Source organism: Mus musculus, chromosome 11 (assembly GCF_000001635.26).
Source record: "Mus musculus strain C57BL/6J chromosome 11, GRCm38.p6 C57BL/6J".
Taxonomy (NCBI): Eukaryota; Metazoa; Chordata; class Mammalia; order Rodentia; family Muridae; genus Mus; species Mus musculus.
Window position 1 is genome coordinate 97,661,183 of NC_000077.6, and position 24,280 is coordinate 97,685,462.

The window sequence follows — 24,280 nt, forward strand, 5'->3', positions numbered from 1 at the left end:
TAGTGAAACGTGCACCAGCCGTCCGTCCCAAAAGCTTTGGGTACATGTTGGACACGGGCTTGACTTAAAACAGGCTTTCTGTTCCGAAGCCACCAATTCTTGGGCACAGGGACCAAGGGGTTGTGACCCTCGTCCAAGGGAACCCCAAACTGGCCACTTTGACAATAAGGGTTTCAGATGCAAATACTCCCCAACATTGTGAAACTGCCACAGAGTTAGTTAGGACAGACATTTCCACGGCTTTCTTGTAGTTTTACTCTTGGTGGTAAAAGTCATTCGTTAGAAACTCCCAAGTAAGGTTCCTCTTCTGAGTATTAACTTTTCGTATGAGCACACTTCACAGAATAAAAAATCGTCATAGCCGAGATCCCGGCCTTCGACCTGTCCTGATTCAGAAGTCGTAAAACAGACTACCGCAAGTTTACTTTTCTAGACACAGTGTCTTCGTTCCCTCAGCCTCCGTGATTCCCAGGGTCCAAACTGAGCAGATTTGAGGGCTCCAGCCCAGAACTCAGCTTCACAGACCTCCCCAAACTCCCGCCTCGCCAGGATTAAGGGAGTAAATCCCTGACGCCACAGACCAGGTCAAGGACAAGTTCTCCCCCTCCTTGCTTCCCCCCTCCTGGGCGGGGACTCATCTCCCCCCCCTTCCGGGATGAAAGGTACTAAAGAAACGCGGAGGCTCTGGCCCCTTGATGTTCCGGTTGAACAGGTGCTAGTGAAAAGGAGGCGGGCCCGGCGGAAGAGTCGGCCAGGGGGGCAGTGCGCCGAAGGGGGAGCGGCCCCCTCCACCCTCAATCCCCCAGCCCGCCATCTCCTCTCCGAGCCCTCTGCCCCTCCCCCCCAGGAAGCGTTCCCGGCCTAGAGGTCTTTGAAGTGTGGATGAAGCCCCCAGGGCTGCCTTCTCCCCTCTGCCACCCAACCTCCCGCTGAGGGGGTATTTGACCTTTGGTCCCTGTGGGGGCGCCGTCTTTCCCCTTGCAAAGAAAAAAGGGGAATCAGATCTCGTCTTTGGGCTTATACCAGTCTGGGGGAAGTCTTGGGTCGCTTTCCATCAAACCCTAGACCCAATTTCGGGGACTTTAATCCTTCGTGGTGCGTTTTTGTACGCTACTGTGATTCTATACCTGCCCAGAAGTCAAGGCGTGATTCTGTTGGCAAGCACTTCCGAGGCAGCTTTACTCACTTTAAAACGCAAGGCACGCCCTGAGGCTAGGGGTGGAGTTACGACTTAGAACAGAGATCTTGAATTAAGGTGGGGTACCTCATTGTACCCCTAAGGTGCCTAGAGACCTTGACATTGAAGACTTCAAAGGGAAGTTCCTGGAGGGCAGGAATACCTCTACTCTGGCGCGCAGCCGACTCTAGCATTCAACAAATTTTTGTGCGGGGCGTGGTGGTGCACGCCTTTACTCTAGCACTTTGGTGGCAGAGGCAGAATTGGGAGTTCAAGGTCATCCTTCACTAAGTGGTGAGTTCGAGGCTAACCGGAGCTACTGGTGATCCTGTCTCAAACTAACAAAAAAGATTTGTAAAGTAAGTAAAAGTTTACACGTGGCATTGTCTACCCTCCAGAGTGACCTCCAGGGACAGCACCCATGAGCTGCCATCCAGAGACACCATTCCCATTCCAAGAACAAGCACGGGTAAATGGTTTAACATCGCTCCAGTTCTTTTTAAGAGCCCTGGTTTTTTTCATCTTCCCTAGATTTCCCTAGGGTTGAAGAACACCCAGAGAAGGGGGATGGGAGACCGGAGACCCAAAGTGTGACACGGAGGGGAGGACTCGGGAACTACCCACCTAGAGTCATAAAGGGAAAAAGAAAAGACGGGGAAAGCTGCACTGAGCGCACGAGCGAAAAGCTCCCTACCAAGCCAGGCTTTGTTCCCTGAACCTAAGACTTTACCCGGCGGCGGGCGGGCCGGGAGCGAGCGAGCGAGCGGAGGCGCGCGGCCATGGCTGCCGCGGCCGGGCAGGGGGGCCGGGGGGGCGGCGCGTGAGCGGGCGGCGCGGGGCGGGCGGGCGCCCGCGATGTGCCACTCGGCGCCTCCCCCGCCGGGCCCTGCTTGCACCGCGGCCGGGCGGCTCTGGTAGCCGGCGAGCGGCGCGGAAGGGGAGCGCGGCGCGCGAGTCTCATTGTTGGGGGGGGGGGGCCCGTCGGGGCATGAGGGCGAGAGCACGGCGGGGGGGGCGGCCAGACAGAGCGAGCGAGGAGGAGGAGGAGGACGCCGAGGAGGAGGAAGGAGGAGGCAAAGAAAAGAAGCGGCGGCGGCGGCGGCGGAGGAGGGGGCGAGGAGGCGCGCGGCCCCCGCTCCCTCCCTCCCCCCCTGACCCCCGACCCCCGCCGGCCGGCCCCCAGCCCCAGCCCCGGAGGGAGCTCATGGGAGTATGAAGGAGATGGTAGGAGGCTGCTGCGTATGTTCGGACGAGAGGGGCTGGGCCGAAAACCCGCTGGTCTACTGCGATGGGCACGCGTGCAGCGTGGCCGTCCACCAAGGTAAGGGGAGGGGGGAGACGGCCGGCGGGGGGGGGGGAGCTGCGGGACCCCGGGGCGGCGCGCGCACGGGGTGCCCTCGGCCGCGCCCTCCGGAGCCCTCCTGGGGCGCCTGCCCCTCCCCCACCCACCTGAAGCGAAAGGCGGCGTGGGCTCCCCCCCATCCCCAGCCTGGTCCTCCAGGACCGGGTCAGGCATTGTTTTCTTGCCTATTGTTCAGTCCCGCGCCCCCCACCCCAAGTTGAAGGAGTTTTGGGGAGAGTCCAGGGCGCAAGGAGTGAACTCCCTGAGCCCCGCACCGCCGGTGTCAGGGCTGTCCCGGGAATGTTTACCTGCGAGGTAACCCCCCCTCCCGCCCGGTTTATTTTGGTTCCCGCTCCGGGAGGAAGAGGTCAAGGGGGGGTCATCCCCCTTCGCTTCCGGATACTGGGAGGAGCGGAATTGGGAAGGGAGGAGAAGGGTCCCACGGGAGAAGGGATCCTGAAACCCTCCGGGGAAGAGCTGAGGCTGGGAGAGCGGTTTTACAGGGGGCCGGAATGGAGGAGAGAGAGGTTTGGAGTTTCCCCCTGCCGCCGCACATGGTTCGGGAGTTAACTCCTTAAGGAATCTTGCCGAGGGCGCAGGCTGGCATCTCCGCCTGTCTGGCACAGGCAACCACCACCACCCCCCTTCCCAAGACAACCCTTAATGCTGTGGCTGCGGGCCTTTCCCGCCACTCTCCTCTGGGTACCTGCCCCGCACCTGCCCTCTGTTTTCACTTTTGACCTGTACGTGTGACAGAGGCAGAAGATGAGGTCCTTGAACCCCCGACTTCCTTGGCTTATCCCTTACTGGCCCTTTAAGAAGCACCCCCCCTCCCCTCATAACAACAAAACGTGTTACAATCATGACTATTTCTTGTTCTGGTGCCTAGGGGACTGGTCAGGGCAGAGGCGGCGGGGGGGGGGGGGGGGGAGGGGGAGGAATTCAGGTCCAGAAAAAAGGGAGAGGGGTGGGATGAGAATGGAGGATCTTTGGAAGTTTAAGGTCAAGGACTCTGTCAGACTTTTTGCCCCTGTTTGAAATGCTTGGTTGTGTGATTGAAGGCTGGCTCTATGCGGTTGGACATTTCTTGTAGTCCTGTTCCATTGAGTGATCCCGGGTCTGGGGAGCAGCCCCACCTACTGGGCTGGCTTTAGTAGGCTGGGTCTCTTCCCTGCCTGCCCCCAGTTACTCTGTGGGGGGGGGAACCATTGGCTGATGGCTTTGCTCAGTGAGTCTCCTTCCCCCACCCTTAGCTTGCTATGGCATCGTCCAGGTGCCAACAGGACCCTGGTTCTGCAGGAAATGTGAATCTCAGGAGCGTGCAGCCAGGGTGGTGAGTCCAGCCCCTCTCCCTTTCCTCTCCCCTACACCTGAGCATCTCCTGCAGGTTAATAGGGTACCCTGAGGCTGGGGCAGGACTAAGCTCTGTCACTCAGGATTTCCTGTTTGCTGCTGCCTATCACCAGCCCCATCTCTCCCTCAGCTCTGCACTCAGCTCTGCCCCGCCTCACCTCCGGCTTGGGGGCTTTGATTTTTTTGGGGGGGGTGTCTATGTGCTGCTTTGTAACTTTTTACTATGAAAGGTTTTCAAGGCTATGGAAGTTGAGGGGCCGCTGTAGTGACCAGCAGGTTCTCCTTATTCAGCCTTCAGCAGTTAGGAGCCTCTTTGCTCTACAGCCTCAGCCCCCACCCAGATCTTATGTTATCTTCGGGCCTTTTGGATGAGTTCAGGGAGGGCCCAGCTCAGCAGATCCCCCCAATCCCTGTGCTCCTTGCATTGGCAGAGGTGTGAGCTGTGCCCGCACAAAGATGGGGCATTGAAGAGGACTGACAATGGAGGTGAGGGGAACCCTGAACGCCTGCTGAGGTCAGCCAGGCCCCCCAGCAGGTGTGGGGTGGAGGCTGGCTTTCCCTGCTCCTGTTGGTACAGGAAGGTTGTAGACGCAGGGGACAGTCTACAGCTTGGTGTTGGGAGGCGTGGGGTCTTGTGTTGCCGTCCTGCTGAGGCCAGTCCCCACACTGCCCCAGGCTGGGCCCATGTGGTGTGCGCCCTCTACATCCCGGAGGTGCAGTTCGCCAACGTGCTCACGATGGAGCCCATCGTTCTGCAGTACGTGCCTCATGATCGCTTCAACAAGGTTAGCGGCCCTCACTCCTCCCTTTCCTGGTAGCAATCCTGGGTGCCACCGTTGCGCTCCGAGCTCCCTCGGTAGCACAGCCAGAGGGTTGCTCATAGGTCACATTTTATTAAGTTTATAACACATGACAGGCACAGTACAGCAGGTACCTAGTGCTTGCCGTTAATCAAGACAGAAGTGTAAACAGGCTTTGAGATAGAGGATACCCTGTGAGGCTTGCTTGGGTATCTGGTGGTCATGGAAGGAGACATTTAGGTTGGGATCTGGGGCATGAGAAAGAACCGACTTTGTGGAAGGCTGGCCAGTCCCAGGTTCTATGAAAAAGACACAGTGTGTCTGTATGTAGTCCAGCAAGTGGGACAGTAGGTACATCGGGGCCTCTCAAACTTTACCAAGGATTGCACTGTCTAACGCAGTGGCTGACTGCCTGTGAATGTGGAAATTAAATTGAATACTCGGGCTGCAGAGATGGCTTGGTGGTTAAGAGCACTTGCTGCTCTAGCAGAGAATCCAGGTTTGGTTCCTGGCGCCCTCATGACAGCTCAAAACCATGTTTACATCCAATTCCAGGGAATCAGTCTGGTGCCCTCTTCTGGCCATTAAGGGCACCAGATATCCACTGTGATATACGTATATATGTACGTGTATACATACGTATGGCCAAGTACACATCTAAGATAAGAAGAGATAAACCTTTAAATTGAATACTTAGACCTCATTTTCTCAGCCTCATCAAGCTGCATTTCAAGTGCTTGGTGGTCCTGTGACATTGCGTTTACTGGCTTAGATTGTATAGGTTAGAGAACCTTTCCGTCCCTGTAGAAAATTCTACTGGACAGTACTGATCTGGATGGTGGGGGTCAGGGTGGCATTGAGGACAGGCCAAAGGATCCCTCAGCAGGAGAGGTAGGGTTCCCTGGAGGAGGGGTCAATTGTGCTGTGCCCCACAGACCTGTTACATCTGTGAGGAACAGGGCCGGGAGAGCAAAGCTGCCTCGGGAGCCTGCATGACCTGTAACCGCCACGGATGCCGACAAGCTTTCCATGTCACCTGGTGAGATCTCAGAGCCCGGCTGCTGGGAGGTTCAAGGTGGCCACCGAGTGGGAGCATCCTACCTCCTGTCTCGTGCGAGACGGCAGCCACGCCATGCTTAGGTCTTGGGTCCAGGAGGAAGGAGGTGGGGGGCTGCTGTGGTTTGTTTGTGGCTGCACCCTTCTGACCCACTTCTCCTCAGTGCCCAGATGGCTGGCCTGCTGTGTGAGGAAGAAGTCCTGGAGGTGGACAACGTCAAGTACTGCGGCTACTGCAAATACCACTTCAGCAAGATGGTGAGTCCCGCCTGCCGGTAGAGGGGTGGGGGCTTGGGCCTTGCCTGTGCCTGGGGCTGGGAGAGCTTAGAAAGATCCCATCCCTCAGTCCCTGCCTTCCAGGAACTCTGTCTGTGACAGGAAATGAGTTGCAGCCTGAGGGGTGCAGCAAATTAGAACTAGACCAAGCAGTCCAGGCTAGAAGATAGCCCTCCCCATGTCTGTCAATCTAGGAATCTGTAAGCAATGGCGTTCTAGAAGAGTAAGCAGGTAACAGCACTGGGACAGCTTCTCCTCCTCCTCTTCCTCTTCCTCTTCCTCCTCCTCCTCCTCTTCCTCCTCTTCCTCTTCCTTCTCTTCTTCCTCTTCCTCCTCCTCCTTTTTTTTGTGAGACAGGGTTTCTCTGTGTAGCCCTGGCTGTCCTGGAGCTCACTCTGTAGACCAGGCTGGCCTCGAACTCAGAAATCCGCCTGCCTCTGCCTCCCAAGTGCTGGGATTAAAGGCGTGTGCCACCACTGCCCAGCTCCTGGGACAGTTTCTTTTCTTTTTTTTTCTTTTTCTGTCTTTCTTTTTAAAGATTTATTGATTGATTGATTTTTATGTATATGAGTACACTATGGCTGTCTTCAGACACACCAGAAGAGGGCATCAGATCCCATTACAGATGGTTGTGAGCCACCATGTGGTTGCTGGGAATTGAACTCAGGACCTTCGGAAGAGCAGTCAGTGCTCTTAACCACTGAGCCATCTCTCCAGCCCCCTGGGACAGTTTCTTTTTGCCACATTGATGACTTGTGTGGTTCTCCCTCAGCCCCAAGTATGCTGCATGTGCCCCATTTCACAGATAGGTAAATTAAGGTTCCCCGAGGTTAGATAGCTTGTTTTATAGTTGGTGAGTGGGATTTGGGGCAAACAGTTTGATCAGAAAGCCCCTCAGGAAGGTGGAAAGGAGCCTCCGTTGGTGGCAGCAGGGGAGGCTGTTGAGGACCAGGTGTGGAATGAGTTCCAGACGGGGGTGAGAGCTTCATTCAGTCCAAGGGTCTCATGGCTGAGCAGACTTGGAGATTCCTCATAATGTGATGATCTACAGAGGCAGGGTGCAGGCAGGACTCTGTGCCCCAGGCCACAGCTTGGAGAGCGCCTAAGCCATAGAGTAACAAGATCAGATTTGTGTTACAGGCAGATTACCCTGGCAAGCAACCATGGAGCTGGGGAGAGAGACAGCTGGGAGGATGGGGGCGGGTGACAGGCTGATGCTGGAGTCACCATAGGTGGACCTGGCTGAGCAGCGTGAGAGTGGCCAGAGGTGGCAAGGTGAATTTGAGCTAAGATTCAGGCTGTAGCGATCACGGGGTAGGGAGAGGCGCACTCCGGAGCATCTTGGTTTGTTCCTGTTGCCTGCTGCAATGATAATAGTTCCTTTCCCACAGTGACCTGGGTTGCTCACACATTACCTGGTTGTCAAGCTTTAGAGTCTTGGAGCAGCTTAGGACTAGGGCAGTTGTCCAGTTGCACTTGCAGGTGACACCAAATGGAGATGTCAGATTGGGTGGGAGTCCCCAGGCAAGTGGCAAGGGCAGATGGTGGGTGCAGGCAGAGGCTGTCTCTGTGGGTGTCCAGATGTGAAAGAGACATGGAAGAGAAGGTGTAGAATTTGATGAGGTAGGAGTGGAGCCTGAGGAGGCCTGAAGTTAATCACAGGCTGTGGCAATTGGAGGAGGTTGGTGACCTTAGGGCGCAGCTGTGAGCCTGGGATGAGAGCAGTTCCAGGGACGCAGTGTAGTTTAGGTTGGTGTTCATTGCCAGCAGCCCCCAGTCCAGGGCAGCAGGGCTTCTGCTATACAGCTGCACAGAGGAAAATGAGGGAGGAGGATGGAATGGGGCTCCTGGGGAGCAGGGGCTCCCTGTGTGTCCTTCCCAGACCCTGCTTCTCAGGGAAGGAGATGGAAATGGGCTGTGGTCCAGTCTGCTAGGGGAGCTCTGTGGGGGTGGAGCAGAAGGAGAAGCCCAGGTCCTGCCCCATCCCCAGCCCCACTGCACCTTGTTGGGGGCTGCGGCTGGTCCATGCCTCTTCTGAGCCTCTGTGGCTGCATCCGTGCTGCGTTGGTTAAGATAGCTGGGAAGCTTTAGGATAGCTAGGCTGAGCGGAGTGTCATGGCAGACACAGGGGACCTGCAGCAGCACAGGAGTTGCTTCTAGGATCCTGCGACCTTCAGGAACCCTCCCTAGGCTCCTGAAAGAACGGGTTGGCAATTCCTCTCAATCTCTTCCCCCAGAAGACATCCCGGCACTCCAGCGGGGGAGGAGGAGGAGCAGGAGGAGGCAGCAGCGGCGGGGGAGGAGGTGGCAGCAGTAGTGCCAGCGGTGGTGGAGGTGGCACCGGGGGAGGCAGCGGCAACAGCTTCCTTAGCGGCAGGAGAAGCCGGTCAGCCTCGCCATCCACCCAGCCGGAGAAGCACCCTACCCACCATGAGAAGGGCCAGAAGAAGGTGAAGACCCGCTCTCTCATGGGCTTCTTTCCAGAGACCGCCACCAGGCGCCTCAGCCTTCTGAGGCCACTGAGGTTGGAGAGGTGGCCTAGGAAGCACAGCTTGAGGCACAGAGCTTGGGACCTGGCTTCTCTGTCTGTGTATTCTCCAGTTCTCCTCATGACACTACAGTGTCCTCCACCTCCAGTTTGTGTCCCTACATGTTTACATCTCCAGTCTGTCGGCCTGTGCCCATCCCACAGAGTGCCCACTTTGGTTCAGCGTGCATTCCAGGAGGGATACTCCTGTGAGTGCCTGCTCTCTCGAGCGTGTGTGTGTGTGTGTGTGTGTGTGTGTGTGTGTGTGTGTGTGTGTGTGTCTCTCTCGCTCTGTCACTGGCACGATAATGGGACAGGCTATTTTTAGCAGGAGGGAGAGTGGGGGATGGGCTCTTGGCTCTCAGAGGATCTTGTCTGAGCCACTCCTGTCCAGCTGGAGTTTTACATCCCTCTGTAGATTGAGAGCACTTGCTGAGCCCCATTTCTAAGAGGGGTTCAGTTCTCCACACCCACATGTCATGGTTGACCTCCTTCAGATAACCCCTGTATCAGTATCTGGTCACATTTCGCTCCCCCAGAGTCGAAAGGACAAAGAACGCCTTAAACAGAAGCACAAGAAGCGGCCTGAGTCCCCCCCCAGCGTCCTCGCCCCGCCTGCGGTTCCCACTGCTGATAAGGTACCACTCCTTATACTCAGGATGCAGGGTGTGCTGGTCTGGGGGTGAGGAAGCCTGAGGTGTGAAGGGTTAAGGTGAACAGTGGCCTGTTAATAGGTGTCCTCTCTCAGCCCATGGTTGATGTTACCTCTGCTGCCACCACCCGGCTGAGCTCACAGAGGGTCTGCTCTGCCCAGCAAACCTCAACACTTCTTGAGGGTGACGGGGGTGAGATGGGGTGCCTTTCTGCTTGCTAGCTGCCGTATGGGCACCTTTGTCCAGGCAGGGGCTCATCTCTGGGATCGTGACTTCTAAGAGCAAGTGTGTGGTCCTCAGGCTTCTGAGAGCCCAGCCCTGTAGGATTGGTGAATTTCTACCAAACCCAGAGAAACACCAGGAGAAAAATCTAGATTCTGTTTCAAGCCAGTGGGAGTGGAGGTGTGACCAGGCTTCTGGCTACACCCTGGAATCCCTCCTACTCACACCACTGTTCTCAGCAGGCTGGGCTCTAGTAGTGGGTAGCATCTGAATGAGCAACAGGCAGGCCCTACCCTGACCAGTGAGTGATAATCCCAGCCTGAACAGATTAGTGAGAGTCCCCCAGGGGCTGGAGAAAGCACTCCCTCCTGTACCATTACTGACAGTCACCTCCACTCCCTCACGTGGTTGGCAGGGCACTGGGCATCCTAGCAGGAGTTTCAGGTATCAGGTTTCCAGGGTGATGTTGCTGTGGCAACTGCCCCAGTAACTCTTCCCTCCTGCTTTGCTTCCCTGAGCTCACCTGGGAAGCTGGCCCTACCTTTCCAGGAGCCTACAGACAGGTAGAAAGACTCAGAATGTCCCCTCCTACTGGGGTAACCCCTGGATGGCAAGCTTTGCCTATCCCCCACACCCAGCCCAATGCTAAACAGCCCCTTCCCCCAGCCCCTCTCATCCCTGGCTTTCTGATCCACATCTGGCTCCCTTCAGAACTCCAGCTGCTGAAAAGAACAAAGGACGACAGAGACAAGGGCTCCACCCAAGGAGGGGCAGCTGTAATGGGGTGGCTCAGACTTCCCCCTCATTTGTTCTTGAGCACAATTTGAATACCTGGTATCCACCCAAAAGAAAATCTCCTTCCCTGTTACTTGAGGCCCGAATACATAGAGGCCAGACTGTCTTCAGAACCAAGGGAAGGGACACATGTAGAGGCCTTAATTTATTCCTCAAAAATCTCCCAGTGGTAGATGTCTTATCACTTCCACTTAAGTGAAGCGGAGGCTCAGAGAAGCTGTGTAATTTGTCTAAAAGCACAACGTAATACTAGATGGTGAAGTTCTGAACTAGTGTAGTCTGACTTGGAAGGCTGTGTTTTTACCCAGCATACAGAACTGTCCTTGCTAGGTCTAGTAGCAGACCTACCACTGCCGGACTCCTTGTGTATTGAACCCCAGCCTGACTCCCAGGACCGTATAATAGTTTCCTAAGGATGATACAGCTGAGCTAGGTCCAGAGGCTGCTGGGCTCATAGCTGGGCTCCTACCCCCTTGCCCACCCACACCCTGCTACCCTGGTATTGCACCTCAGACACGGGGCTGTGTGGCGACTGCTGACAGGCAGGCAAGGCTCTCAGTGGCCTGCGAGTAAGACATAATGGGTCACTCACTTAAGTGTAGGGTGTATAGGCTTAGGTGTGTAGGGGAGGCTCCCTGGTGTGGGGACTTCCTAGCTGTATGTTGGCTGACCAAAGTCAGGCTGCCCGATGGAGGGTTCACATGTAGGGCCAGGTATCCAGCAGGAGCTTGCAGTGGTCAGAGGTGGGCTGTAGCCAGGTGGCTTGTGAATGTAACCACCGAAGCGTCCAAGGCCAGCAGCAGCCTTCAGGCCGGAGTCATTGACTACGGATGCCTCGGACAAAGAGGCCCGTGCAGATTGTGGACTGGTCTCTCTGTTGGGTCATGGGACAAACATGGGTTTAGGGCATTCCCTAGACTTCCGTAGCTGCCTCCCCGTGTCTGTGTTCTAGAGCTTCCTTCCCACAGCTCTGAGTCCTGCAGGACGGACTCCCAGTTCAGGTTGTGCACCCTCCCGAGTCAGGCTGAGCCGGTCTGTGCAGCTGACATAAACCTCTCTTGTCTCTGTCTTAGGTCTCCTCAGCGACTTCTTCCTCCCACCATGAGGCCAGCACTCAGGAGACCTCTGAGAGTAGCAGGGACTCAAAGGGGAGAAAGTCTTCCAGCCATAGCCTGAGTCATAAGGACAAGAAACTGGGCACTGGGAAAGGTGTGAGCAGTTTCACCTCCGCTTCCTCCTCTTCCTCCTCCTCTTCCTCTTCCTCCTCTTCCTCCTCTGGGGGCCCTTTTCAGCCTGCAGGTGAGTACGGGTGTCCTAGAGGAGGCAGAGAGCGGGAGCCCCTTGACCCGTGCCGTGTGGCAAGGGTCTGTGCCTGGTGGTTTCCCGACATCTCTCCTTTGTTTTTTTTATAAGTGCTGTGGGGGTGACAAGGCAGGGAACCCCTCCCCCAGCTGGATTCTCCACCCTCTTTTAGATTTATTTATATATCATATGGGTGCTTTGTCTGCACAGCAGAAGAGGGAATCAGACCCTGTTATAGGTGGTTGTGTTGGAACCCGTTACTGATGGCTGTGGGCCGGAACGTGAGTTCTAGGAATTGATCGGAAGCCCTGTGGAAGGGCAGCCAGTGCTGTTTTACACTGTTGCACTGTTTACACTGTTGCCCAGCCCCCCCCCCCCAAACCAGAGCCCCTTTCCTTACAAGGCCCATTCTCTAACCCCACAATAGTGTCCCCTACCTTTGTGTCAAAAGGGCCATCTGAAAACACCAAAATTAGTTCCAGGCCCAGCGGCCCGTAATCCCAACATTTGGGAGCTGCAGAATTGGCTGAATTTGAGGCCAGCCTCTACTAACGCCGGAGAACCTGTCCCAGTCAGTGCTCAAGAAGCAGGAATTTGCTCAGTTTGCTCAAGGGTGGGAGTTCCCAGCAGGGACTGTCATCCTAGGACAAAGGCAGGTGGAGCTGTCTGGGACACCAGCTACGGTTCCTAACTAGGGTCTGCGGTTCCTAACTAGGGTCTGCGCTGGGGGAAGGAGGGAGGTGGTCCAGCAGTAAAGCCCCTCCTTTGCTGCAGGCTCGTCTCTGCAGAGCTCTCCTGACTTTGCAGCGTTCCCCAAGCTGGAACAGCCGGAGGAAGACAAATATCCCAAGCCTGCGGACCCCACCCCGCCGGCCCCTCCCTCGCCCACGGCCCCTGAGCCCCCAAAGGCTGACCTCTTTGAACAGAAAGTTGTCTTCTCTGGCTTTGGGCCCATCATGCGCTTCACCACCACCGCCTCCAGCTCCAGCCGGGCCCGAGCCCCTTCACCTGGAGACTATAAGTCTCCCCATATTACCGGGGCCGGGGCCTCAGCAGGCACCCACAAACGGATGCCCGCACTGAGTGCCACCCTTGGACCTGCTGAGGAGGCCCCTGAGACCACCCTGAAGGAGAAGAAACACAAAGCCAGCAAAAGGAGCCGACACGGGCCAGGCCGACCCAAAGGGAGCAGAGGCAAGGAGGGTGCTTCAGGCCCGACTGCCTCCCTCCCTGCGGCTCAGCTCGCTGGCTTCACTGCCACTGCGGCCTCACCCTTCTCTGGGGGCTCCCTGGTCAGCGCTGGCCTGGGGGGTCTGGCCTCCCGTACCTTTGGGCCTTCAGGAAGCTTGCCCAGCTTGAGCTTAGAGTCATCTCTGCTGGGGGCAGGTTAGTGTCCCTGTCGCTAAAGAATGGCTCCATGTACAGCCAGTCGTGTCAGCGGGTAGGGGCATAAAGAAGAAATACATGCATGTGGAAACTCCCAACAGGCAGAACGGAGGTGGCCATTATCTCTAAGATGTTCCTTTAAATGTCTCCTGCATGAAGAGTTTGGGGTGGACACCAGCAGAACTCACAGGGTTCTGATAGAGGAATAAGAAAACCTAAGCATTTCCCAGACTGGGGCAGAGTAGTAGAATATGTAGAACCCCGGGCATGCTGTGTTCTCTGAAGAGGGGTTGCTTTTACCGCTGACTGGAGGATTCTGGGGTAGAAGGTGACCTTGGGTTTTTCTCTGTCTCTTTGTACCTTTAGGCATCTATACCAGTAATAAGGATCCCATCTCTCATGGTGGAGGGATGCTGCGGGCTGTCTGCAGCACCCCACTCTCTTCCAGCCTGCTGGGGCCCACAGGAACCTCAGCCTTGCCGCGCCTCAGCCGGTCCCCCTTCACCAGCACCCTTGCATCCTCTTCTGCTTCCATCTCCACCACTCAGGTGAGACCCTGCTCCTGGCTCCTCTTCCTGGGCAGGATGGGGACAGAAGCCCTCTGTGGTCCGTGGCCTGTGTCCTCCTGCTCTTCCTTGTTCCCCACCACACAGTACAACTGTATTCAGCTGTGCACGAGGCTCTGTTTGATCCTCCCAACAGGTGTTTTCTCTGGCTGGCTCAACCTTCAGCCTCCCTTCATCCCACATCTTTGGAACCCCCATGGGCACTGTTAACCCCCTCCTCACCCAAGCGGAGAGCAGCCACACAGGTATGCTAGTCCCTGCTCCTGGTCCCCTTCTGAAGGATGCTCCTGTAGAAAGCATGAGAGTCCCCTCCCTCTGAATTTACCTCACATACTATAAACCATGAGGCACTTTACGGGAAAACCTGTGCAGGGGCAGGCGTGGGGTGCCACTCCATTGCACAGAGAGACCTCAAAGCAGTAATGATAGAGAATGAAATGACAAAGCCAGTTCAGCCAATCAGGTCCCAGTCCAATGTAACCCCACCCCCAACACACACCTCTTGCTACAGCACACCTAGTTGTAGTTGGGGGTCACAGGTTTTGGCAGCTGGGCTTTCTGCTCTCCAGGTATTCAGGGGTTAAGGGGTGGTAGGCAATCTCCCCTACCATCTCCCCAGAGTCTACTCAGCCCAACAGACAGCAGGACTGTCGTCTGCGCGTAGGGCTTAGCTTCAGGCTGCCAGATTAGGTAAGCTTTTTCAAAGAAAGCAAATCAGACTTCAGTTTCAGGACCCAGTTGGGTAAGATCAGTGTTTTCTGTAGCCCAGAACCAGGGCTCTGTTGCCAACAGTTTTCTCATCTGAGCTTATGAATATAAAAAGTCAAAGCTAGGGGCTGGCGAGATGGTTCAGCAGGTAAGAGCACCGACTACTCTTCTGAAGGTCCTGAGTTCAAATCCCAGCAACCACATGGTGGCTTACAACCATCCATAATGAGATCTGACGCTCTCTTCTGGAGCAAGCGGGGCCAACCAGAGCGAGCAGAGGTCCTAAATTCAATTTCCAACAACCACATGATGGCTCACAACCATCTGTACAGCTACTGTGTACTCACATACATAAATAAGTCTTTAAAAAAAAAGTCAAAGCTAATTATGATAATAAAATGATTAAGGGCTTGCTTTGTGCTTGCCGAGCCCTCCAGCCAAACACTCCCTTTGTGGCCTCATTTTAATCCTCATTTAATCACTGGTGGGAGGCAGGTTACCAACACAAGGTCTCCCAGCCAGCAGCCACGTTCAGTTTACCCAGGTTTATCTTGACCTCAGATTCTGTAACTGAAAGATCTGCAAGCAGGCAGCAGGAACCCAGTGGCAAGGGGAAGAGAGCTTTCCTGAGGTGGGGTGCTGTGCCCAGCTCCTTGCCAACATGAACTACTAGGCTAGGGTTGGAGGAGACTGAAGAAGGAGGTGTGAGCTGAGGTCCTGGGAGAGCACCCACTTCTGGGGTTGCGGGTCTCGAGTCTCCTTCCCCCCCTGATCCTTGCCTTCTCCTTCCAAGAGCCAGACCTAGAAGACTGCAGCTTCCGGTGTCACGGGACCTCCCCCCAGGAGAGTCTCTCTTCCATGTGAGGGAGGGTGAACCTTGGAGGAGGGAGGAATGGGTGGGGACTGGATTGTGACATCCTGGTGGCTGTGGCTGAAATGGTCCTGGGGGGGGCTGGAATCGGGGTGCTAGGTGAGCGAGCCTCTGGAGCTAGGTGCTAGGTGCTTTGTTCTCCTCTGGACCCAGGTCTCCCATCAGCAGCCTCCCTGCGCTCTTCGACCAGACGTCGGCGCCCTGTGCGGGTGGCCAGTTAGACTCCACAGCCCCCGGGACAACCAACATGGAGCAGCTGCTGGAGAAGCAGGGTGACGGAGAGGCTGGTGTCAACAGTGAGCAGGGGTGCACAGGGAGGGGAGGCCTGATCCGCTGCCCCTCCCCCCTCCCCAGGGCCTCAAGCCTCTTCACTGGCCTTGCCTAAGTGGTGCTCTGGGCACTTTCTGTTTCTCAAGGCCTCCTGGTGTAGATCTTAACCAAACCCCAGCTACACCCACTCCCCCCATCCCTGTGGAGCATCAGGGTCCTCTTAAGATGGTCAGACCCCCCCCCCCCCATTACCACTATCTGGAGCAGCCTCTAAGGATATCTCGGTCACCTCTTCTCGCCAGACCCCGTCCCTCATCCTGGCCCTGCTTCTCTGATGCATTATGCACTAAATCCAGACTCCTCCTCTCTCTGAAGTTGTGGAGATGCTGAAGGCCCTGCATGCGCTGCAGAAGGAAAACCAGCGGCTGCAGGAGCAGATCCTTAGCCTGACAGCGAAGAAGGAGCGGCTCCAAGTCCTCAACGTGCAGCTCTCCGTTCCCTTCCCCGCCCTGCCTGCTGCCCTGCCGGCCACTAACGGCCCCATCCCAGGGCCCTATGGACTGCTTCCTCAAGGTGAGGGGATCCAGCCCAGGCTAGGGGGAAGAATCCCTGCCCGTGGCCTGAGCTGGCTCCCCTGCAGCTCCCGTCTCTTCTCGGTCAGCTGGCAGCAGTGACTCCCTGAGCGTCAGCAAGAGCCCTCCCGGGAAGAACAGCCTCGGCCTGGACAATTCCCTGTCCACCTCTTCCGAGGTAGGCGCTGTGAGGAGGGGACAGGACAGGGAAGGGACCTGGAGGGGGTCCTTTGGTCTAGTGACTAACCAGCAGCTGCTGGAGGCTGGCCAGCGAAGAAGAAATTGACTGAATGATGGTTATCTTATTCATTATTGTAAATAAGTAATATGAGTGAGAACCTTCTTAACACAGGGTGCTCACTAAGCCGGCAGTGAAGGACAGACTCAGTCCTCGTGAAGATAGGCTGAGCCCAGGAAAGCAGCAAGGGATTGCAAAGGAGGAACAGAAAGACCAGCTCAGTCGAGAGCTAAAGGCCCGCGAGGGCAGGCCGCCAGGCGGGAAGGAATTCGGGGAAGCGTTGTGAAGGGTTTATTACAGTGCCTCATACAAACTAATCCCTGTGTAATTGGTGGCGGCTGGAACGGCACTTGCTATTGTTATGTTGTGGTTATTGTTGGGAATCGGGCAATGCTTGTTTTTTCTCTGCCACTTACTGAGACTTAGGGCGGTCGTAATCATAACAGTAACGCTAGCTGCAAGCCTGGGACACCAGCCTGGGTTTCTTCACTCTCCACACTGACTGTGGGATGCACATCACTGTCACCCATAGACTATGAGGCAGAGATAAACGGAGGCAGAGATGCTGAACCCAGGGCTACCCAAGCCATTGAGTGTTGGGCATAGGATTTGAACCTGAGCCTCGCTTTAGTGAGAGCTCCTTTGCTCTTGGCTGCAGAACTCCTTAACCATTAAAGTCAAGGGCTCTGGCCATCAAGTGGAAATAAGAGGGTAGTGCAGGTCAAGTCCTAACCCGGGACATGTTCCCTTGAAAAGCAGCCGATCTTGCCATTGTTTGTAGTTAAGCCTGAGAAGCACAGGAACGGAGGGTGCTGAGCCTCCTGGAGTGCTCGGTGAACGTCATCTGAGCACTGTGCGGATCTAGCCTTCACCCCTGGGCTTTGCTGTTTCTCCAGGGGGTCTGCAGGCTTGGGGGGGCTTTGCTATGGGAGAATGCTGGTGGATTCTGGGCTGAGGGCCGGAAGGGTCACACTGGCCCTCCGCCCTCTGACCCATCCCTTCCCCCTCCCTCCCCAGGACCCACACTCAGGCTGCCCGAGCCGCAGCAGCTCTTCGCTCTCCTTCCACAGCACGCCCCCACCGCTGCCCCTGCTCCAGCAGAGCCCGGCTACTCTGCCCTTGGCCCTGCCTGGGGCTCCTGCCCCACTCCCACCCCAGCCACAGAACGGGCTGGGCCGGGCGCCTGGAGCAACGGGGCTGGGAGCCATGCCCATGGCTGAGGGGCTGTTGGGTGGGCTGGCAGGCAGCGGGAGCCTGCCCCTCAATGGGCTTCTGGGAGGGTTGAATGGGGCTGCTGCTCCCAACCCCGCGGGCTTGAGCCAGGCTGGCGGGGCCCCCACGCTTCAACTGCCAGGTTGTCTCAACAGGTGAGGGAAAGTTCAGCCCTAGGGAGGGGGTGGGAGGCTGGATATGGGAGGGATGCCCCCCAAAGCCCCTTATTCCCCCAAAGGGAAAAATAATTCCCCGGCCCTATAGGATTTATAGATCTGGCAGTCTGTCGACTTAAGGGACTCCCCAGATACAGGGAACAAGATCTTATCCATGTCCCTACTGGAGGTCTTCTAGACAGGCTGTCCATCTGCCTGGGCCTGAGGGGATCTGGGAGCTCCTGGGTGTTGTGGGGTATGGGTCTCTTGCACCTCCTCATCTGTGTTATCCCTGCCTCAGCCTGACAGAGCAGCAGAGACACCTCCTTCAGCAGCAAGAGCAGCAGCTGCAGCAACTGCAGCAGCTCCTGGCCTCTCCACAGCTGACCCCAGTGAGTGACCCCCACCCCTCACTCCAGCTCTACCCAAATTGCTTACCTCTAAGAACGAAGCCTCCCAGGGAGGGTTCCAAGCTGGTGGGATTGGCCCTGTGGGGCCTACGGGCAGTTAGGAAGCCCTGGGGCCCTGGGTCACATCCCAGTGAGAGTTGAGAGGTGGCAGGTGCAGTAACTGAGCTTTGTAGTCCCTGCCTGAGTCTCCAAGAGAAGGTGTCTGAGCAGGGAGGTTCTCTCAGGCAACACCTTGGTCTGTCTGTCATGTGTTGCTCTTCTTCCGAGAGAAGTGGTGTCACCTGTTAAAATGAGGGAATGGCTAGGTGGCCCAGCGTGCCTTAGGTGCTTGTCTGTGTCCCCTACAAGGCACACAAGTGCTGTGTGTTGTGTGCTGTAATCCAAGTATCTTGGCAGCTGAGGCTGGAGGATGGCTATCAGTTCAAGGCCAGCCTGGGCTACGTAATGAATTTCAGTCTACCCAAGACTACAGAGTAAGACTCCTGTAACAGCCAAGAAAAACAAAACAGAAAACCCCAAACAGTAAGGAGGCTGATAAGATGCTCCACGGGTCAAGGCCCTGCTGATGAGCTGACGAACTGACTCTCCCCTGGACCCATGGAAGGGGAAACAGATTTCCTGCCCTGCACGTGCAGCCCCTAACACTAATGCCTACTTCATTGGTTTATTATTAGCTTTGTGATGGTTTTTTTTTTTTTTTTTTTTTTTGGTTTGGTTTGGTTTTTCGAGACAGGGTTTCCCTGTGTACCCCCCAGCTGTCCTGGAACTCACTCTGTAGACCAGATTGGACTTACAGACTGTTGAAAGCTACCTTGGTAGCTGCTAGGACTCGAACCCAGGTCCTCTTGGAAGAGCAGACAGTGAGCCACAAACCAGTTTTTTTGTTTGTTTTTGTTTTTGTTTTTTTTTTTTTTTTGAGGCAGTCTCTCACTAGCCCTGATTGGTCTTGAACTCACAAGAGAGCCTCCTGTCTCTGCCTTGGCCTCTTGAGTGCCACCACACCCAACCCATAACCTATTTTCTAAAATCTTTCAAGCCAGGTTTTGGAAGGAAAGAGGGGAGGGCGGGGGAGCACTTGGAGATTGCTGTCCCTCCCTGTGTAGCGCTTTTCCATTTGGAGCACGTTGTGATTGTCTTAAGAATGGAGGGCCTGACACAGTGGGCAAGGCCAGAAATGGTCACGGTCTGGGCTTGCCCAGCTACTCAGTTCACAGGTGTTTACCTCACATGTCTGCATTTTCTTGTCCAGAGTAGGAAGGTAGAGACAGAACCTAGATTGTCTCCCTGTTGTGGCCTTTATGATTTAAGTGTGAGGGGCCCTGGTCTAGCAAGGCAGGCACCCCTGAGAAGAGACAACGGGAGCCCACTGCCAATAACCAGGCTGTCCTCCTTGCAGGAGCACCAGACTGTGGTCTACCAGATGATCCAGCAGATGCAGCAGAAACGGGAGCTGCAGCGGCTACAGATGGCTGGGGGCTCTCAGCTGCCCATGGCCAGTCTACTGGCTGGAAGCTCCACCCCACTGCTGTCCGCGGGCACCCCTGGCCTGCTGCCCACAGCATCAGCCCCACCCCTGCTGCCTGCTGGAGCCCTGGTGGCCCCTTCACTGGGCAGCAATACAAGTCTAATGGCTGCAGCGGCTGCAGCCGCAGCGGTGGCGGCGGCAGGCGGACCTCCAGTCCTCACTGCTCAGACCAACCCTTTTCTCAGCCTGCCTGGGGCAGACGCCAGTGGGAATGGCCCCAAAGGAGGGGTGAGTAAGGGACCCGGGCCTTCCTATATTCCTATGGGACAGGCAGAGGAGGATGGCTATAGCAGCAGCAGCTATGTCTCTAGTGGGAGGCTAGCTATATCCCTAGGTCAGCATGGTGGCCTGCTGCAGACAGCAGGACCTCAGCTCCTGTTGGTGTCCCCCTAGAGGAGAGGAAGGCCACTGAGCAGGTTCCAGTAAAAAAAGGACCACTTAGAAACCAGCTTTCCAGCTGGTGACAGCCCAGTGTGTTAAAGAAGGAGAAAGGTGTTTGCTACCAAGGCCGATGACCCGAGTTTCATCCAGGGACCCGTGTAGTGGAGAGAGAACTGATCAGAAAACTGTCCTCTGCCATCCACACGTGCACACACACACTAAAGAAATATATATATATATATATATATATATATATATAATATCTTGTTTTAAATTCTTTTTAAAAAAGAAAACAGCCTTCTGTTAGAGGAGTAATTAGAAAGGACACTTCTGTGTACAACAGTTAGAGAGAGGGGACCCTCTGCATGGACTGACAGAAGAAAAGGCCTTCCTTGAAGGGCCCGCCTGGGCCCAAGAATCCAGCTTTTGGCACAGGCTAGACAGCTCACTCCGCAGGCTTGACCACTCAGCTTCTTCATCAGCCTTTTCCACTCTGAGAGCTTTTCCTAACTGGATATTAGGGCAAGATGACTACAACACTAAAGCCTTTCTTCCTGTCTTTCCAGACCGCTGACAAAGGAGCCTCAACCAGCCAGGAAAAAGGCTAACTCCATCTGCCCCTACCTACCCCTACATGGCTTGAGGGTCCTTGTCTGGAGTGGGCAACTGGGCCCAGACTCTGGAAAGCCAGGCCCAGGGCCTGTGCTGATCCCCAGGGAGTGCATGCCTGGCGTTCCAGGTGCACATGGAGGAGAGAGACTGGAGGGAGCCCTTCACCTGGCCCACCCCTCACTGCACTGGCTGCTTCAGAGGGTCGGGAGGACAGGCTCCTAGCCTGCCTAGGAGACCCCATCCTCCGCAGATGCCTAGGGGCCCCCAAAGAGCAAAGTAGGTCTCAGCATGAGAGATGGAGGGTTGGTTGGACCTACCACATAAACCAATCAGCACTTGAATGGGGAAGGTGGAAGAAGGGTGGACCCCCAGGCCTATCCCTGTGTGGAAATTTCTTACGGAGAAAGGGCTGGGCCCACCTGACCTTCCGTTTCTTCCCAGCAGAAGGGATCCATCCCTTTGACTGTTTCTTATCATCCCTTCCCACTGAGGGTCACAAGCTGAGCTTGGAAAAGCCTACAGATGTGGGGGGCTGAGGAAGGGCAGGACAGCACTTCTTGGGGCCCCATGATGGGGCTGGCTGGGGACGTCCCGTGCTGACCTGGGTGCCCTGCCCCTTTTTGCACTATTGGCTTGAGGAGTGCCGAGGGTGGGGAGAGGGGGCTGCCTGACTCCACAGATTGTGAGTGTGTGAGTGTGTGTGTGAGTGAGAGAAAAAGAGAGAGATGGTTAGTCTGTTTAACCTGTCTGTCTATCTGTCATTTCTTCCTCTGGACCTGGGGCAGCCAAGGGCAAGGACAGGAGCAGTGGCCAGTACTGGGGCAGTGGCCAGTACCGGGGCAGTGGCCAGTACCAGGGCAGGAGCTCCTAGCTCTTGCATCCTCTACCCCCTCACCAACTCTGCTCCTTTTCCAGGGCATGAATGGTTAACTTATAAAAAACATAAAACAAACAACAGACCAGTACCTCCAGTATTGGAGAATTCCTAGGGGCTGGGGGCTCTGAATCAGGGTAATACCCTACCTTCCCTCCCCTCTACCCCACCTCAGGGCCCCTCAGGGCCTCCTCCCCCACTGTTAGTTTGATCAGTCCTGGCACAAGAGAGTAGGGGAGGGGTAAAGTGCCACTTCTTTTTAGCAAAAGTCTCCCTCTCCGAAGTAGCTAGCCTGCCTCTTGAATCCTTTCACCAGCTAGTAGAGCCACTTAAGCTAACAACCACCCCTTACCCCACCAGCTATTTTCCAGGGTGTAGTAATAAGTGGCAGAGACTTTCTGCCCAGGGCGGTAATGAAAAACGTTGAGTGGGACACGGAGCACCGCCAAGGAGGCCTTGTGTCCCTTTTGGTTGCACTGGCTGGGACTGAGGGTCAGTTCCAGTTTCCCTTGCTCATGTCTGTGGGTCTCTGCATGTGTGCATTTTGGTGTGTTTACGTTTGAGTTTTGTTGTTGGGGGTTTTTTTTGTTGTTGTTGTTTTTTTTTTTTTTTGCTTGTTTGTTTTGGTTTTTTTTTTTTTTTAATAAAGAAAAGGTGTATATTTTTGGCAAGGACAGAAACGTAGTACAGATATATTTTTGCCTGTGCTGCTCAACTGTTGTCCCTCACTCCCACCCCCCATGATCTGGGAAATACTATTCCTGTTGATAAGACAGGAATAAGATAGGATAAGATAGGATGGGCCGGGACCCTTCAGAGGCAACCCTTTGACACTTGGAAGGACTTTGGGGGACAGTTGAGATGACCTCAGAAATACTTTTCTAACTGCTATTACTAGAAAGACATCTTCATCTCTTCCGCTCTTGTAGACCTCCTTGTCTACGAGCCAGTGATTCTTCAGATTCGTCTACGACCTTTTTATCCAGGCCCACACCCTTGCCCCACGCAGAGCCAAGTACCCTGCATTGTGGCGCAGGGGTGCTCGGGGCTCTGGAACTCTGTTCTCAGCAGTTCCCTGGGCTCCTTTCCCTGTTCTGGGCCAGGCAGGATGCCCTAACAGAGTCAGGTCAGGCTTGCAGAGGCCTCTGGGCTGGATGGTTTGGTGTTGGCTCCTCTTTTTTGGGGGTGGGGTGGGGTGGGGAGGCGTTTTTCGAGACAGGGTTTTCTCTGTGTAGCCCTGGCTGACTTAGAACTGGCTGTGTAGACCAGGCTGGCCTCAGACTCAGATCTGCCTGCCTCTGCCTCCAGAGTGCTGGGATTAGAGGCGAGCTGGTGGTGCTATTCCATATCCTGAGACATGAGGAGAGGTGTGGCCTGGTGCCGCAGCACAGGGAGAATTAGGGTCCTTGGGAGGGACCAGGGTTCTGCAAAATGGCTCTGATGACCTCACCTTTTTTTTTTTTAAAGACAAGGTCCCAAGTGCTGGGGTTAAAGGCGTGCGCTACCACGCCCGGCACAAGGTCTACTCTTAATGTAGCTTTGGTCGTCCTGGAACTTGCTATGTAGACCAGGCTGGCCTCAGCCTCCTGAGTGCTGGGATTAAAGGTGTGTGCCACTATGTCTGGCTTTGGTCCATTTTTTTTGATAAAGAGCTTGGTAGAAGGAGAGAAAGGATGCAGATTTGGGGCCATCTCTATCTGGGAGGGGGAGGATGTGGTTTGCAGAGCGGAAGTGGAGTCTCAGAATGCATGAGTGGATCTTAATGTCACCACCCTAAGTGAGAAGAGGTGAGCGGGTGACAGATGCTGAGCCTGTGCCCACCAGGGCAGGGGTGGCTGGGTCATGGCTGATGGATGCTGATCAGGGGGTCATTGGAGCTGGCTTTACAGGCTACTGCTCTAAACCTAGGAGTGACGTGACCTCAGCAACAGCAGTGACAAGCCTTTGTACCTGGCCTTCTGGTCATAACTGCCTGACTGTCAAGCCTTTTAGCTGCAGCTGGTTGGCTGGCTGTCCCTGTGTGTGTGGTGAGTGTGGTGGTGTGAGTGTAGTAGGGTTGTGCCCGTGGCGGGAAGGTATCTATGTAGCACTGACTGTCTTAGCTCTGAGCTGACGAATCCTCCACAGACAATGACACTTTAAGGGTTGCCTTTAAGAGAAGAAATAAATTGTATGTCCCATCCCCCTCTCCCTCATCCCCCAGCTTGTGGGTGTCCCTCTCAAGCTCCTGGGTCTACTGCTGGTGATCCCTTCCCTTCCTTGTGTGAAGACCCAGGGAGTTCCCACCCTAGACTCCTAGGAAGGGCCTAGACAAATGAGAGCCCAAAGAGGCTACCAGTTCCATTTCCTCTTCCCACCCTGGAAATGCTGACCTGTTTTCAGAGACACAGGCCCGCCCTGCTAGTCTCAGTCATCCCAAGAGTGCAGAGGGCCAAAGGGAGTAACAGACTGCTGGTGCCTGGGGAGAGGTGCCCACTAGGACAGAGGGAGGTGGGGCCAGGGAGAGGTGCCCGCTAGGACGGAGGGAGGTGGGGTCAGGGAGTCCCTCTGTTCCCTCCAGCCGCTTCCTCCTGGATTACAGGTGTGTCTAGTTCCCAGCAGACCACCTTGTCTTGACCTACTGAAGCGTTGGGGACTGAGGACCGTCCTCTTTCTCCTGTGTTCACTTTCTCCAGCCCCACTTGGGACTGAAGACCCGAAGGACTGTGGCTCCCTTCCTTCCATCCCAGCCTGTTTCCATGTAGCAGACCCTTCCTAAGGGAGCAAGGAAGGGAAGCCACAGATTGCAAACCCAGGGGCTCATTTTTCATTCTTTCTGAAACCTTTATATCCTCAGCCCAAGAGACGGTGTTCCCCTGCGACCTCCAAGCCTGGAATTGTGCATAGCCTGGGTCTTGTATCTTTGTATAACGGATGTTATTTGTACGAAGGGCAGTTCGTAAACAGCACTTGTTCTTTTAATAAAAGAATGTTTTACTAAAAAAAGAAAATCCAAAG

At 55.4% G+C, this 24,280-nt stretch overlaps 1 protein-coding gene and 1 non-coding gene across 5 annotated transcripts; both read left to right on the forward strand.

The window, feature by feature from the left end:
* The first annotated feature begins 1,939 nt into the window (after nt 1–1,939).
* Nucleotides 1,940–24,279, forward strand: Mllt6 (myeloid/lymphoid or mixed-lineage leukemia; translocated to, 6). 4 transcript variants are annotated; one of them, XM_006533332.3, is made up of 20 exons: nt 1,940–2,498; nt 3,773–3,852; nt 4,304–4,358; nt 4,548–4,657; nt 5,608–5,711; nt 5,893–5,986; nt 8,242–8,454; nt 9,071–9,169; nt 11,275–11,500; nt 12,278–12,889; nt 13,256–13,437; nt 13,592–13,700; nt 14,957–15,023; nt 15,188–15,330; nt 15,680–15,877; nt 15,966–16,054; nt 17,132–17,481; nt 17,783–17,873; nt 19,288–19,644; nt 20,364–24,279. In XM_006533332.3, exons 1-20 carry the CDS (start codon nt 2,390–2,392, stop codon nt 20,403–20,405), a joined length of 3,330 nt encoding a protein of 1,109 aa, XP_006533395.1. In that variant the 5' UTR covers nt 1,940–2,389; the 3' UTR covers nt 20,406–24,279. The 4 variants fall into 4 exon arrangements, with proteins under 4 accessions (XP_006533395.1, XP_006533398.1, NP_647472.2 ...); NM_139311.2 differs by having other exon boundaries at nt 2,230–2,498; nt 11,275–11,410; nt 20,364–24,276; XM_006533333.2 differs by having other exon boundaries at nt 2,332–2,498; nt 8,245–8,454.
* Mir6927 (microRNA 6927) lies at nt 15,878–15,948 on the forward strand. Its single transcript, NR_105892.1, has one exon. It is a non-coding gene; the product is annotated as a microRNA 6927 (primary transcript).
* Nucleotide 24,280: the final 1 nt, after the last annotated feature.